General features: G+C 36.0%; 1 protein-coding gene and 1 non-coding gene across 2 annotated transcripts in view; both read left to right on the forward strand.

Moving 5' to 3' along the window:
- The window catches only part of ADAMTS3 (ADAM metallopeptidase with thrombospondin type 1 motif 3), a 295,940-nt gene that overhangs the window by 222,554 nt on the left and 58,573 nt on the right, over nt 1-14,813 (forward strand). The window contains 1 exon segment of the mRNA XM_043969646.1: nt 13,333-13,416. Within this exon segment, the coding sequence (XP_043825581.1) occupies nt 13,333-13,416 (84 nt within the window).
- Nucleotides 10,045-10,151, forward strand: LOC122733225. Its single transcript, XR_006353807.1, has one exon. It is a non-coding gene; the product is annotated as a U6 spliceosomal RNA (small nuclear RNA).

Here is a 14,813-nt window from a genome sequence, read left to right on the forward strand (position 1 = left end):
CTGTTATATTAACCTTCAGTGAGATGGGCTCAGGGACCAGTATAATCACTAGCTGTTAAATTAGGATTATTTTGGTTTGTTAGAAACTACCATAACCATCAAATTCTAGAGTTGGAATGAATCATGGAGGTCTTTTAACCTAGTATTTACAACAACTGTTCATTCATCCTCCCACTGGAAATGCTAAATGAAGGGAACCCACTGCCTCCTGGAGCATCTGATGATACTTTTGATTCCTCTAATTTTTAGAAAAAGTTTGTTATATAGAGACAAAATCTGCTTCTCTACAACTTGCTTCGCAGTACTTCCAGTTCTTCATTTTGGGGCAAAGCAGAAAATTTTAACCCATCAAATACTTGATGCTATCATGTTCCCAATATACCTTTTCTTATTTTGAGTTTTTTTAAACTAAAAATTATCAATAATCATGCACATTTTCACAAAGAAATAAGTTCAGAAAAAGAATATTATACAACTTGTTTGTCTGTTTCCCATTCCATTTTCTTTTGCTCTCTTAGGTGTTGTTTAAAATATTTCATTTGTTGTTTTCTTTTTCTTATTTTCTTTTTTTCACTCTATATCCCAATCATTACCCCCAGTCTTCCCAAACAAGTTTCCCTTGCCTTCCCACAAATAAAAGTCCTCCCTTGTAATAAGTTTAGTCAAGCAAAAATATCTTTAAAAAGTCTGTCTCATCCAACACCTTCAGTTTGTCACCTCTCTACAAGAGATGCAAGGCATTCTTTCTCATTACTGTTCTTTGATTTTTCTGAAACCATGCTTTTTGTCATTTCTTGTGATAATAATTTTCCATTACATTAATGTACAATAACTTGTTTAGCTATCCCTCAATTGATAATGCCCCTTTTTGTTTCTATTTCTTTGTTGCTACAAAAAGAACTACTATAAATATTCTCATGCTTATGTATTGTCTCCCTCTTTGATCTTTCTGAAGTATTTGCTTAGGAATTATATCAGTGAGTCAATGGGTATTGGGTTTTGTGACTTTTGGGGAAATAGTTTCAAGTTGCCTTCCAGAATGGCTTGAGCCATTCAGAGGTTTAACAACAGTTCATCAGTACTGGTGTCTTCCCACAACCCCTCTAACAGTTATTTTTTTTCATTTTTTTCATCTTTGCTAAGATAGACCTTAAAATAGTTTTAATTTTATTTTTAACTATTAGTGATTTAGAACATTTTAACATGTGATTATAATTACTTAGATTTCTTCCTTTGATAACTTCGTGTCCAATACTCTTACTATTTATATCCTGGGGATTGGCTTCTGTTCTTATATGTTTATATCATTTCCCTATTTTTCTTGAATTTAGTGCAAAGATGCTCCCCTTTCCCCCAGTTAACTGATTCCCCTTTGCTTAGTGCTTTGCTTTTATTTGTTCAATAACTGCTCAATTTTATTTCCTTACAATTGCTCATTTTATCTCCTGTAATCTTCTGTATCCCTTATTAGAGCAATCAATAACCTTGATCAATAATGCTTTTCATTTCACTATCTACTTCTGAATATTTAAAAAATAATTCGACTTTTATATATAGGTCACGTATCCATTTGGAAGTCATTATTGTATGGAGTATTAACGTAAGCTTCATTTCTTACTGATTGCTTTCAATTTTTCCCAAGTTATTGTTAAATAGTGAGTCCCTAACCCCAGAACTTTGTGTTTTTGATTTTATCTATCACTGTTATTGTGTTCCGTTGCTTCTGTATCATGTGCAATCTGTTTCATTGATCAGCTTTTCTATTTTTAAACCTGTCCTCTCTCTTCTCCACCATGAAAAAGAGGTGAGCTTTTCCTTAAAAGGTATTACAAACTTCCCTAAGACTTGGTTAAGCTCAGAGGACTCAAGGTTCAGACTGTTGACAGACATCACTTCCTCTCTGAGTACAAAGCAGCCTTGAAGAGGTGCTCTGATACTTGGCTGGTAGTTCAATATGAGTAACTCAAGCATTTAGCTGAATCAGTTCAAAGGGTCCTTAATGCCTATCCTTGTTAAATCTCCTTGTTAAATCCATTATGGCTAAGTAAATCTGTTTTAAAAAGTGATTAACCCAAAAGCGTCTCATTTTATTCCAGTATCAAACTTAAACTTCAAAGGGATTGACTTGGGTCAAGTCCAGCCCAGAAAAAAAACCAGCACGAAATTGTTTTAATGTTAAATGCTTTGTAGTATAATTTGAGATTTGGTACTGCTGGACAGCTTTCCTTCTACTTTTTAAAATCATTATTTCCTTAGAGATTTTTGACCCTTGTTTTGTTTCTTTTGATAAATTTTGTTATAATTTAATTTAGCTCAATAATGCAATCCTTTAGTAGTTTGGTATTTATAAATTTAATAATCTCTAAGTTAAATTAGTATTGCTATTTTTACTATTTTAGCCTGGCCCAACCATGAACAATTAATCTCTCTTCAATTATTTATGTATTTATTTCTGTAAAGAGTGCTTTGTCATTCTATTCCTATAAAATTGGTATGTTTTTTGATATCTGCATTCCCAGATATAAATTCTATAGTAATTCATTCAGAATTCTATCTCCACTGGCTGAGTTTTGTTCACAATATAAAGACTGATGATTTTTTGTGAGTTTATTTTATATGCTGCTATGTTACTAAATTTATTTATTGTCATTGATTTTTAGTAGATTTAGTAATCTACTATATATACATATTCATTATATATGTATATATGTGCAAAAATGATTTTGTTGCTTCATTCCTGTAACTTTCTCCATCAATCTCTTTTTTGTCTTATTTGTATAGCTAATATATTTTTAGAATGGGACAGTTAGGTAGTACAGTGGATAGAGCACTGGCCGTGAAGTTGGGAGTACCTCAGTTCAAATATCACCTCAGACACTTACTAACTGTGTGACCCTGGGCAAGTCACTTTACCCCAATTACCTTTAAATATCCAGGGCCATCTCCAATCATTCTGATAGATATCTTTCCACTGGACCCAGATGACTCTGGATGACAAAGTGAATTTGGTGACCTTGCACAACCCTCCCTCACTTAAATCCAATTTAGTGTAAGTCATGACATCACCTCAATGTAATGGTCCTCTTTGAGAACAAAGGTCAAACACCATTTTATAAACTATATTAAAATAGTAGGGACAGTGAACATCTTTGCTTTAACTGTAATCTTTTTAACAAAATATCTAGTGTTTCTCTATTGCTTATAATTTTTTTTTTTATTGTTCAGCCATTTCAATCATGTCAGACTCTTTGTAGCCCCATTTGGAGTTTTCTTGGCAAAGATACTGAAGTGGTTTGCCATTTCCTTCTCCACCTCATTTTACAGATTAGGAAACTGAGGCAAACAGGGTTAAGTGACTTGCCTAGGGTCACACAGGTAGTAAGTGCCTGAGGCCCAATTTGAACTCAGGAAGAGGAGTCTTCCAGACTCCATGATGATAATCTATCCACTGAAGCACCACCTAGCTGTCCATTACACATGATATTCACTCTTAATTTAAGATAGGTACCCATTGGGATCAAATTTAAAAAGAAACAAAATCCTTGAGGGCCAAGTCAATCTATGTTTCATTGTATTTTTATTTATTTTATTAAACATTTTCTAATTACATTTTCATCTAATTAAACTAGTTTGGTTTATTATCTCTATCTCTTCCATCATTTTCAGTGTTAGTTGTGATTTTTATTTCCTTTGTTTTATTCCTGTACAAAAATTAATTATTAATAACTATATCTAACCTGGGAAAATTATATAATTGGATTTATGAAAATTATGGTTATATGAAAAATTATAACTTTAGAAAAATTATAATTGGGCCATAAGTCCTGCTGCGGTTGCCATTCAAATGTGTAATATTTTAAATGACTAGGCTAATTTTGGGGCTAAAGCTGACTGGAGGACTAATCTGGGGACTTTTGACTATTTGTCTATCTGACTGCTATTAATTTAATATGGGCCATTTATAAAGTTCCACCACACTGCTCCACTCCCAAAATTGGTAAGCAAAATATTAAGAAGCCTCTTAACTAAATAATCAAAGCAGAGTTTATTTATGAGATACTATTTAAAATTAAGAATACAGGGAAATAAAATGTACAACCTGACTGCATTGCAGTGAGTCTCTTTCCCACCTGCTCTGCTTGGAACTTCTTGAATACAATAAGGGCCTTAGCCGCAAGAGGTCTTAGGGCACTCAGGTCCTTTATTCTAACTCTGAGCCCCTTTCACTTTGTAAATCCCCATGTTTCTAACTTTCCTCTCCTTACTGCCATCACTGAACCCCTGTGTTTCTCTCTCACCGACCTTCTGTTTGTCTGCTCCGTCAGTCTGCCCTTCGGCCTCTCTTTTCTCTGCTCCTAGTCCTTCTCGTCTTCTCCTGTGTCCTTGTAGCCCCATCTCTATCTTCTCCAAGCTTTGCCGTCTCGTCAGCAGCCTCCAGTCTCTCTATCTAGTCCGTCATCCCCCTGTCTCACTCCCAGGTCTACATATATATATATATATATATATATATATATATCTTATTGCCACTCAAATCTTGGGGCTTTTTTGCGCCCACACACCAAGCTAATCTGCCAGCCAGGGCTGTGGCTAGGGCTGCGTCTGGGGCTGCGGGCATGCTCAAGCATCCCGTGCCTCAGCACAGGCTATGACAGAGCTCAGCATCTCTCAGATACCTCCATTCAGGGTGGAGGGAGTGGGGGGCTTTTTCCCCCCAGTGGTCTGACCTGGCATCTTGTATAGCCCATGGGGCTTTTTGGCTCAGCTGAAGCAGAGGGGGAGGGGCACCGGCACCTCCCACACAGAAGAGACCCTGACTGCCTAAAGCTTTCTAATCTCAGCCCAAAGGTAGGGTCCCCAAATCAAAATAAATTTCCACATTCCCAACTCATTAGTCTGTTTTCTCTCTTTTAAAAATAAAATGTTTTTATCGTACACAGTATTATCAACATCATGTGTTGATCAACTGTGATAGACTTGATTCTTCTCACCAATACAACGGGTACAAGAAAGTTCCAAAGGACTCAAGATGGAAAAGGCTCTCCATAATCCAGAAAAAAAAACGAAACTGTGGAATATGTATGTGGATTGAACCATACCATTTCTTTTGTCTTCGGTGCTGTTGTTTTTCTTTTTTTGAGGTTTTTCCTTTTTGCTCTGATTCTTCTCTTATAACATGACTAATGCAGAAATATGTTTAATGTTATTGTACATATATAACTTATATCAGATTACCTGCTGTCTTGGGGAAGGGGGAGGGAGAAAAAATTTGAAGGTATAAGTCTTATAAAAAATAAAATAAAATGTTTTTAAAAATAAAGTTTCCCGGGGGCGGCTAGGTGGCACAGTAGATAAAGCACCGGCCCTGGATTCAGGAATACCTGAGTTCAAATCCAGCCTCAGACACCTGACACTTACTAGCTGTGTGACCCTGGGCAAGTCACTTAACCCCCATTGCCCCGAGCAAAAAAAAACCCCAAAAAACAAAAAGCAAAACTTTCCCGGGGGCAGCTAAGTGGCACAGTGGATTAAGCACCAGCCCTGGAGGACCGGACTTCAAATCCAACCTCAGACACTTGACACTTACTAGCTTTGTGACCCTGGGCAAGTCACTTAATCTTCCTTGTCCTGCAAAAACAAAAACAAAAACCAACCAAACAAACCAAAAAAACCCTTTCCCTCTAGGACTTCTTTGGCTACTTTGTAAGAATTTGAGTATGCTATTTCATTTTTGTATGATTTATTCTTTTTCACCCACCAATTTTTAATGACTGAATTAGTCTCTAAGTTTGAATTTTTCTTCCAATGTCATTTATGGATTATACTTTTTAAAATAAAATTGTGGTCAATAAAGGATATGCTTAATATTTCTGGTATTCTAAATTTGTGAGGTTTTTATGCACTACTACACTTTGAAACAGCACCATGCAAAGCTGAGAAATATGCATTGCCTTATCCAGTAGTCTCTATAGAGAACATACTGACCTGGGACCCCTACACAGTTCTATACTTCAGCTTCATTATTGGTATCTAGACCAAATTAGGCTTATCTCCTGCTATGATTACCAGGTTTCTGTATAATGCAGTTCCCTTTTGGGGGGCTTCAATTTCCCTCCCTCAACCCCCCCAATTTTTAAACATTTTTAATTTAAAGTTTTGAGTTCCAAATTTTATCCCTCTCTCCCTCCCCTCCCACATCGCTGAGGCAGTAAGCAATGAGATATAGGTTATATATGTACAATTATGTAAAACATTTCTGTATTAGTAATTTTGAATAGGAAGATAAAACAAACAAGAAAGGAAGGAAGGAAGGGAGGGAAGGAGGGAAGGAGAGGGGGAGAGAGAGGGAGAGAGGAAAGAAGAAAGAAAGAAAGAAAGAAAGAAAGAAAGAAAGAAAGAAAGAAAGAAAGAAAGAAAGAAAGAAAGAAAGAAAGAAAGAAAAAGAAAAGAAAGGGATCATGCTTCAGTCTGTATTCAATCTATATTGGTTCATTCTCTGGAGGGGGACAGTATGCTTTATCATTAGTCCTTTAGGATTGTCTTGGATCATTGCATTGCTGAAAATAGTTTAAGTCATTCACAATTCATCAAACAATATTGCTGTCACTATGCATATTCTCTTGCTTCTATTCACTTCATTACACACCAGCTTGTGTAAGTGCACAATGTAGTTCTGGGGCCTGCCTCTCTTTTCTGGGATCTATAGGTGGTGGTGGTGGTGGTGGTGGTGGTAGGGTTCTCCTTAGGTTCAGGGAGCCCATAATTAGAATAGGGACTGGTTTGCAACACTCTGTGTTTAGATTATTAGTTGGCTTAAGGTCTGCTTTTGAAAATTGGATTGGCCTTCTTACTTGTCTCACTCCTTTTGACTTCCTTCTGTGTTATCTGAGTTCAGAATGGTTTTCCTGGATGTTGTCTGCATATTTGTTACAAGAAATTTTCTTTTTGTCTTCTCTCTCTTTTTTTCTAATGGAATGAAAGATGGTCTTTATTCAAATAAAATAGATGAGAGGGGTACTACAGATGTGAAATGTGGCATGCACTTTCAGATGAAGTCATAGAATCATCAGCATTACTTAACTTTTATTTTGTTATAAGGGACTTCTCACAAAGTGGGGGTGATCTGTAAATATTTGTGATGTAATGAGAAAATATCAATAAAACTGAAAGTATAAAAAGTGTGTCATTTTTCTGTAACAGAATTATACTAGAAGCTTCACGGGTTTTCTTTTTTAAAAAAGATATAATAATAATTGCATGGTTTATTCTTATAAGCCAATATTAGGACAGTGATTTAAACCACTACTGGCAATGAGCTTACTGATTTACTTTATCTTTCAAAAATTCTTCTAATATTCTTCATACTCTTTACTTATTTTTATGAATATCTAAGATTTTTGTTAAAAAATAAGAAATATCAAGCTCAGTAGTATTTACAAAGGCTATAGTAAATATTCAAACCCTGGAAGATGCCATTACACATAATTGAATATTATTCCAATAATGTAACATTCCTATCTCCTGGCAAAGTTAACAACTACACAGAATTGTGCATCTCAATTGTTGATTTAAGGACTTATTTTGCTTCCAAAATTTGTTATTTCTGGGAACATCACTCCTAGGATGTGCATGAAGTATACCATGTGTATAAACTTATTAATATTTATTTTATTTACAATAATGACTCCTTGTTAGGAGATGGGGCCATGAACAATCACTTACATAACATGACAACATTTACAAGCAAGACTGACTGATTGGATCATGACAGCTTTTCTCCTACATGTTCCTGTCCTAGTTCTAAAAAATGTTGACCTTAACCTTCAAGTCCAACTGTCAGGGTTTTCTGCATTTGCTTTCAACTTGATGTCAGTGAATTCCTTTGAACAAGTAACATCTCCATGTTGATTATTAACCTTTACTTCACACAAGAAACTTTTTCCCCCTTTCCTTGACTAATGTTCCTCTTGATTTAGAAAGAAAATATATAAATTTCCTGAGAAATGCTAGGAGGGTATTCGTGCTTGGAAACATTACTTTGAAATTAAAATTATCCATAATACTTAATACCCTAATCATTCTTGCAGCAACAAGGCCAGTCCATATCCTCCCTCCAGAAGAGTGGCAAAGTCCAGCCTTGAGATCAAATCTAAAGTGAGGAACTAGGCTACATAATGGGCAAAAAAAGAGAATCTCATCATAATGATCTATTATAGTGGTTTGGACACTCAAGGCATAAACACAGAAGAAGAGAATGAGTTCAAAGCATCTACAATAAATCCCCAGAGAGAAAAACACATCTTGGATACAAACTCCACTTCCTGAAAGAAAGTAAGCAAGAGGGTTTTTTTTGAAAGTTAAAAGTATTTTTATAAATGAATTGAGAACACTTAAGGGAAAATTTTGAAAAGAAATGAGAACTATGGCGGGGGGAAGCATTGGAAAAGAAATAAATTAGCAGGATGGCAGAAGTACAAAATCTTATCCAATCAACAAACTCTGTGAAAAGTAAAATGGACTAAATAGAGGCCAATGACTCCCTAAGACTACAAGAAATGTTAAAACAAAAGCTAAAAGCTTGAAAAATAGAAGAAAATGTATGGTACCTCAAAGCAAAAACAAACCAACCTGGAAAACAGATCAAGGAAAAAATATTTAAGTTTATCATTGTACAGTACCAATGTTATGATGAAAAAAGAGCCTAGACAGTCTGTTTCAAAAAAAAAATACTAAAAGATAAATACTCATATCTCTTAGAACCAGAGAGCAAAGTGAGAATAGAAAGAATCCACAAGTCACTTCCTGAAAGAAACCTCAATTAAAAATTCTTAGACACATAAAGTCAAAATTCAGAGCTTCCAAGTCAAAGAGAAACACTCCAGGTAATCAGGGAAGGAAATAATCAAATACCAAGAGCCACAGTTAGAATCACACATGACTTAGCAGCCACCACCAGAAAAGAGTGAAGAACTGGGAATATGATATTCCAGAAGATAAAGGAATTAGGTTTAGAAGCAAGAATAACTTACTTGGAAAACTGAATATAACACTATAGGGGGAAAATTTGGATCATTAATGAAATATAGGACTTCCAAACATTCCTGATGAAAAGACCAAAGCTATGTAGAAACCTTAAAATTTTATCTCTTAAGTTGAGACATATTAAAAAGTAAACATGAGTAAACAAATATAAAGGACTAAACAAGGATAAACTGCCTATATTCTAATACAGGTAGATGATAAGTATGTTCGCCATCCTCCAGGGTCAAATAGGGAGTCTACTTAGACAAGAACTGGAAGTTGTTCTAATATATTTTGGTGATCTTAAAAATATGAAAAGAGAAGAGTACACTGGGGAATGGGAAAGGAGGGAAAGGACGATTGGGGGAAATTATCCTACAAAATTAGGGTGGAATCTGAGGGTGTGCCAATAAATTGGGGAATGAGTGAACAACTTATGGTATACCAATGTAAGGGAATAGAATTGCATAGTAAGAAATGATGAAGAGGATGGTTTTCATAGAAACCTTGGAAGACCTGTATGATCTGATGCCAAGTGAATGAAAGAAAGAAAGAGAGGAAGGAAGGAAGGAAGGAAGGAAGGAAGGAAGGAAGGAAGGAAGGAAGGAAGGAAGGAAGGAAGGAAGGAAGGAAGGAAGGAAGGAAGGAAGGAAGGAAGGAAGGAAGGAAGGAAGGAAGGAAGGAAGGAAGGAAGGAAGGAAGGAAGAAAGAAAGAAAGAGAAAGAAAGAAAAAGAAAAAAAGATTCCTATGTTTTAGGAAGCTAATGTGGACTGTTGGAAAAAGCTTAGAGGAACTTGGTTGTAATCCTACCTCTGATGTATATGACCTCTGTGATGATAGGCAACTCATTTGGCTTCCAATGGTCTCAATTCTCTCATCTGCAAAATGAAGAGGTTGGACTAGATAGCCTCTGAGGTCCCTTCCAGGTCTCATCCTATGATCATATGATACTATCATATATAAAGCACTTTGTATGCCTTGAAGTGGTGTAGAAATAGTATTATTATTAAAAGTACTATGGGATTGTGCTCACTTCAGCAGCACATATAGTAAAATTGGAATGATACAGAGAAGATTAGCATGGCCCCTGCACAAGGATGACATGCAAATCTGTGAAGCATTCCAAAAGTACTATGGGATTTTACAGGGGGCAGCTTACTAGCTGTGTGACCCTGGGCAAGTCACTTAATCCTCTCTACCCCACAAAAAAAGAAAACAAAAAGAAAAGAGAGATTTTACAATCCAGAGTACAGGCCAGGTGAGTGGAGAACCTGCCTCTCCTTAAGTTGTACTACCTGGGACCCCCAGAAGCTTGGGACAGTGTATCCTGGAAGGGGAGTGCTCCACTTTAAGAAGGAGTTATAAGTCAAAATAGAAGCTAGCAATATGAACAGACAGAAAAAAATGAGGACCATAGAAAGTTTCTTTGGTGACAAGGAAGATCAAAATACACCCTCAGAAGAAGATAACAAAGTCAAAGCTCTACATCCAAAGCTTCCAAGAAAAATATGAATTAGTCTCAGGCCAGAAAAGTGCTCAAAAAGAACTTTGAAGATAAAGTAAGAGAAGTAGAGGAAAAATGAGAGTGCTGCATGAAAAAAAAAGTCAACAGCTTATAAAGCTAAATGGAAAAGCTCTCTGAAGAAAATAATTGCTTAAGAATTAGGATGGAAGAAATGAAATCTAATGACTTTATGAGAAACCAAGACACAATAAAGCAAATCCGAAAGAAAGAAAAAAAAATAGAGGGCATTGTGAAATATCTCCTTGGAAAACCTGGAAAATAGATCCAGGAGAGATAATTTGAAAATTATTGTACTACCTGAAAACCATGATTAAAAAAAAAAAAAGAGCATATACATCACCTCCCAAGAGATTGTCAGGGAAATTTTCCCTGATATTCTAGAAGCAGAAGGTAAAGTAGAAATTTAAAGAATCCACCAATCATCTCTTGAAAGAGATCCCAAAATGAAAACTTCCAGGAATATTATAACCAAATTCCAGAGCTCCCAAGTCAAGGAGAACATATTGCAAGCAGCCAGAAAGAAACAATTCAAGTCCTGTGGTGCCACAATCAAGAAAATACAATATCCAGCACCTTCTATATGAAAGGATTGGAGGGTATGGAATATGATATTCCAGAGGGCAAAGGAATTGGGATTACAACCAAAAGTCACCTGCCCAGCAAAATTGAGTGTAATCTTTCAGGAGAAAAAAGGGACTTTAATGAAAAAGAAGAGGACTTTCAGGCATTTGTCATGAAAAGACCTGAACTGAATTGAACATTTGATTTTCAAATACAAGACTCTAGAGAAGCATAAAAAGGTAAACAGGAAAAAGAAATCATAAGGGATTTTAAAAGGTTAAACTGTGTATATTCCTACATGGGAAGATAATACTTCTAACTCATAAGAACTTTCTCAGTATGAGGACAGCTGAAAGGAATAAATTTAGACAGAGGGCACAGGTGGGAATTTATTATGAAGGGATGATATTTGTAAAGCATTTATTGTTTATCTTTTTTGTGGGGCAGTCAGGGTTGGGTGGCATACCCAGGGTTGCACAGTTGGGTAGTGTGTTATGTCTGAGGCCAGATTTGAGCTCAGGTCCTCCTGGGTCCAGGGCAGGTGCTTTGTCCACTGTGTCACCTAGCTGCCCCATGATGACATCTTTAAAATAAAATTAAAGGGTGAGAGGATTGCACTGGAAGAAAAGTAAAGGGAGAGGTAGAATGGGGTAAAGTATCTCACATAAAAAACAACAACAAGAAAAACCTTATGGAATGGAGGGGAAGATGGAGGAGGAGTGGGGGAGTGAATGAGCCTTACTCTCATCAGAATTGACTCAGAGGGAATAGTACTCACTGAAGTGGGTATAATAATATATCTTGCACTGCAGGGAAGTGGGAGGGGAAGGGGATGAGGGGAGAGGGATGAATGAAGGGAGAGCAGATTAGGGGAGGGGCAGTCAGAAGAAAAACACTTTTGAGGAGGGATAGGGTAAAAGAAGATAGAAAATAGAGTAAATATCATGGGGAGTGAATAGGATAGAGGGAAACAGCAATAGTAACTGGGGAAAAATTGAAGCAGAGGCAAGAGCAATATAAGATCATGGTGGTGGTGGTGGTGGTGGTGGTGGTGGTGGTACTTACTTTGCTGGGCTATTGTGAAGAAAATTCTTTGTCAGGTATAAGGTACTATATAAATGTTAGCTATTGTTGTTGTTGCAATAAACAACCTCATGGATGTTTTGTAAGGACATCTCCCTTTAAAGTACTCTATAAATGTAGTTTACTATTAAAAATAAAAGATGAGCAGGATCCTATCAGCATATCCTGGAAAGACTTAGATGAGCTGATGCAAAGTGAAATGTACTATATAAAAAATAACAGCAATATTTTAAGATGATTTGCTGTGAGTGACTTAGTTATTTTCAGCAATGCAATGATCCAAGAAAGCTCTGAAGGACTTATAAAAATGCAATCCATCTACAGAGAAAGAACTGATGGTACCCGAATACAGATGGAAGTATATTTTGTTGTTCTTGTTAGTTCCTTTTTCTAAAGTTTTTTGTCATGTTTTGTATGACTGCACATGTATAACTTATATTGAATTGCTTGAGTTCTTAAGGGGAAGATAGGGAGGAAGGGTGAGAATTTGGAACACAAAGTTTTTTTTTTGTTTTTGGAACACAAAGTTTTAAAAATCGATGTTGTAATTTGTTTTCACATGTAAAGTAGGGGAAAATTACTAATTAATTAAACTTTTTTAAAAAGGCACTATGAACATCTTATCCCCCTAATAGCATATGAGCTTCTTGAAGGCAGGTTGTTGTTGTTGAGTCACTTCAGTCATGTCTAACTCTTACTAACTCTATTTGGAGCAGTTAGCCATTTCCTTCTCTAGCTCATTTAAAATTTGGGCATCTTGCTTTATTTACCAGGAAAATGTGGCACTTGGGTTGGACTCAAGATCTTTACAGCTCCTTCTGTCACCAAAATTCTGATTCTAAGGTGCCTTTCTCCTAATTACTATTTACAAATTTCCATCTGACTTTTAAAAAATTAAACTAAATACATCCAATAAAAATTGTGATTATTCCACATGAGAATACTTCCCTTCCTCTCCTTGCTTCTGCAAAGAGGGCTTCATCTTCATGTTTGATTTGATTCCAGGATGATAAGAAGCATGCTGCTTTGATCCAGCTGTACCCGTACAGAGTACAGAGTTGCTATGAGTGACAGGGGAATTATCTTGGTTTTGTCATGCTTTTTTGATGCCTTCCTTTGAAAGTTTACCTGCTTTTTTTTGTAGGTGAATGAAATCTACCATGATGAGTCACTTGGGGTGCATATCAATGTTGTGCTGGTACGCATGATAATGCTGGGTTATACCAAGGTAAGAATGGTCTTTGAGGCTATATGGGAAACTCTGGGCAGAGCAGCAGCTGTGGTCATTTGGGGAATCTTGGATACCCAATTCCTACAGCCCCAAATAACAATGGAATAGATTGCCCTGAGCCAAAGAAAGGGAATTGTCCATAAAGGAAAGGAAAACTCCATACTTTAGCCAGAGGCATTTATTTGTCTCTTTCAATACAGGAAGGAAATCAATCTATGATGTTAACCTATGAAAATGGTGATTGTTTTCTAGTAAGCAGATCTCAGACAGGCAAAAATATAAAGACTTACAGTTTTCTACCAACTCCTGAACTTCTAAGGATAGGAAGAGTGTCTTTGTATATACCTCCACAGTGCCTTTGCTTAGTTAATATTTGTTGAGTGCATAAACATGATCCAATTAAAGAGAGACTGCTTAATCAATCACTGACTAAATTATACCAATTATACCTGTTTTACCTATATGTAATATTTTACAGAAATAGCCTTTCCTCTATGGAAAGAAGAACTCTGGATAACGTCTCCATTTAGTTTTGTGTGGTTTTTTCCCTTTGGGGGAAGGGGTTGGAGAAGAAAAAATGGGTTATCATGAAAATATATGACTTTTATTAGCAGGCATTTCTTGTAAAACAACTGAGTACAGCTAGCCTTTAAATGGCATTTCTATGATATTTAGATCTCACCCCATGGAATTAATCAATCCTATTTTGCTTTTAATAGAATTTAATGTTATTTAATTGTGAAAGCCTGATAATGAAGGTAGGAAGGCTAATTTCACAATTTTCATGATATTTAAGTATGTTTTTTCTTTCCTTCAGTTTTTCTCTTGCCAGGTTTGAAATAAAAAAGAGCTTGTTCATTAAGGAAAGAGAAACAAGAACTATTGTGTTAGCATTTCATCCCTTATTTAATATACCTTTATCTCATTCTGATGAGATAGTATGTTGCTGAAACTATGGGTTTAGTCCCCATAGCCTGCCCTACTTTATCTCAATCCCAGAGAATGTAAACAGATTCCAGCTGGTATTCTTAAGGGCCAGGGATTAGTCGTTTCATTATTTGTTAGGGCATGTATGTGTTCTTCATGGAATCATCCATGATTATTTTATTAAGAATGTAAACACTGATAATAGCATTTGTTGAAACATACAAGCTAATCCAAGAAACAGTTTAACCACTTCCACATGTAAGCCAAATTAGAATGGAGTTAGAATGTCGTACAACAGAGAATCTTGTCATTTAGATGGTACTCACTACATGGCAAGCACTTAATAAAAAAATGCTTGTTTATTTGACTTAGACATTCCAAGTGGTGGCAACTTTTCACCCACCATTTTGATTGCCAGAAAATAGACAGCTAGGAGGTTAAGACTATATCTAGCTACCTCTTTTCCC

The sequence above is a fragment of the Dromiciops gliroides genome, chromosome 6 (genome assembly GCF_019393635.1).
Source record: "Dromiciops gliroides isolate mDroGli1 chromosome 6, mDroGli1.pri, whole genome shotgun sequence".
In the NCBI taxonomy this organism is placed as follows: domain Eukaryota; kingdom Metazoa; phylum Chordata; class Mammalia; order Microbiotheria; family Microbiotheriidae; genus Dromiciops; species Dromiciops gliroides.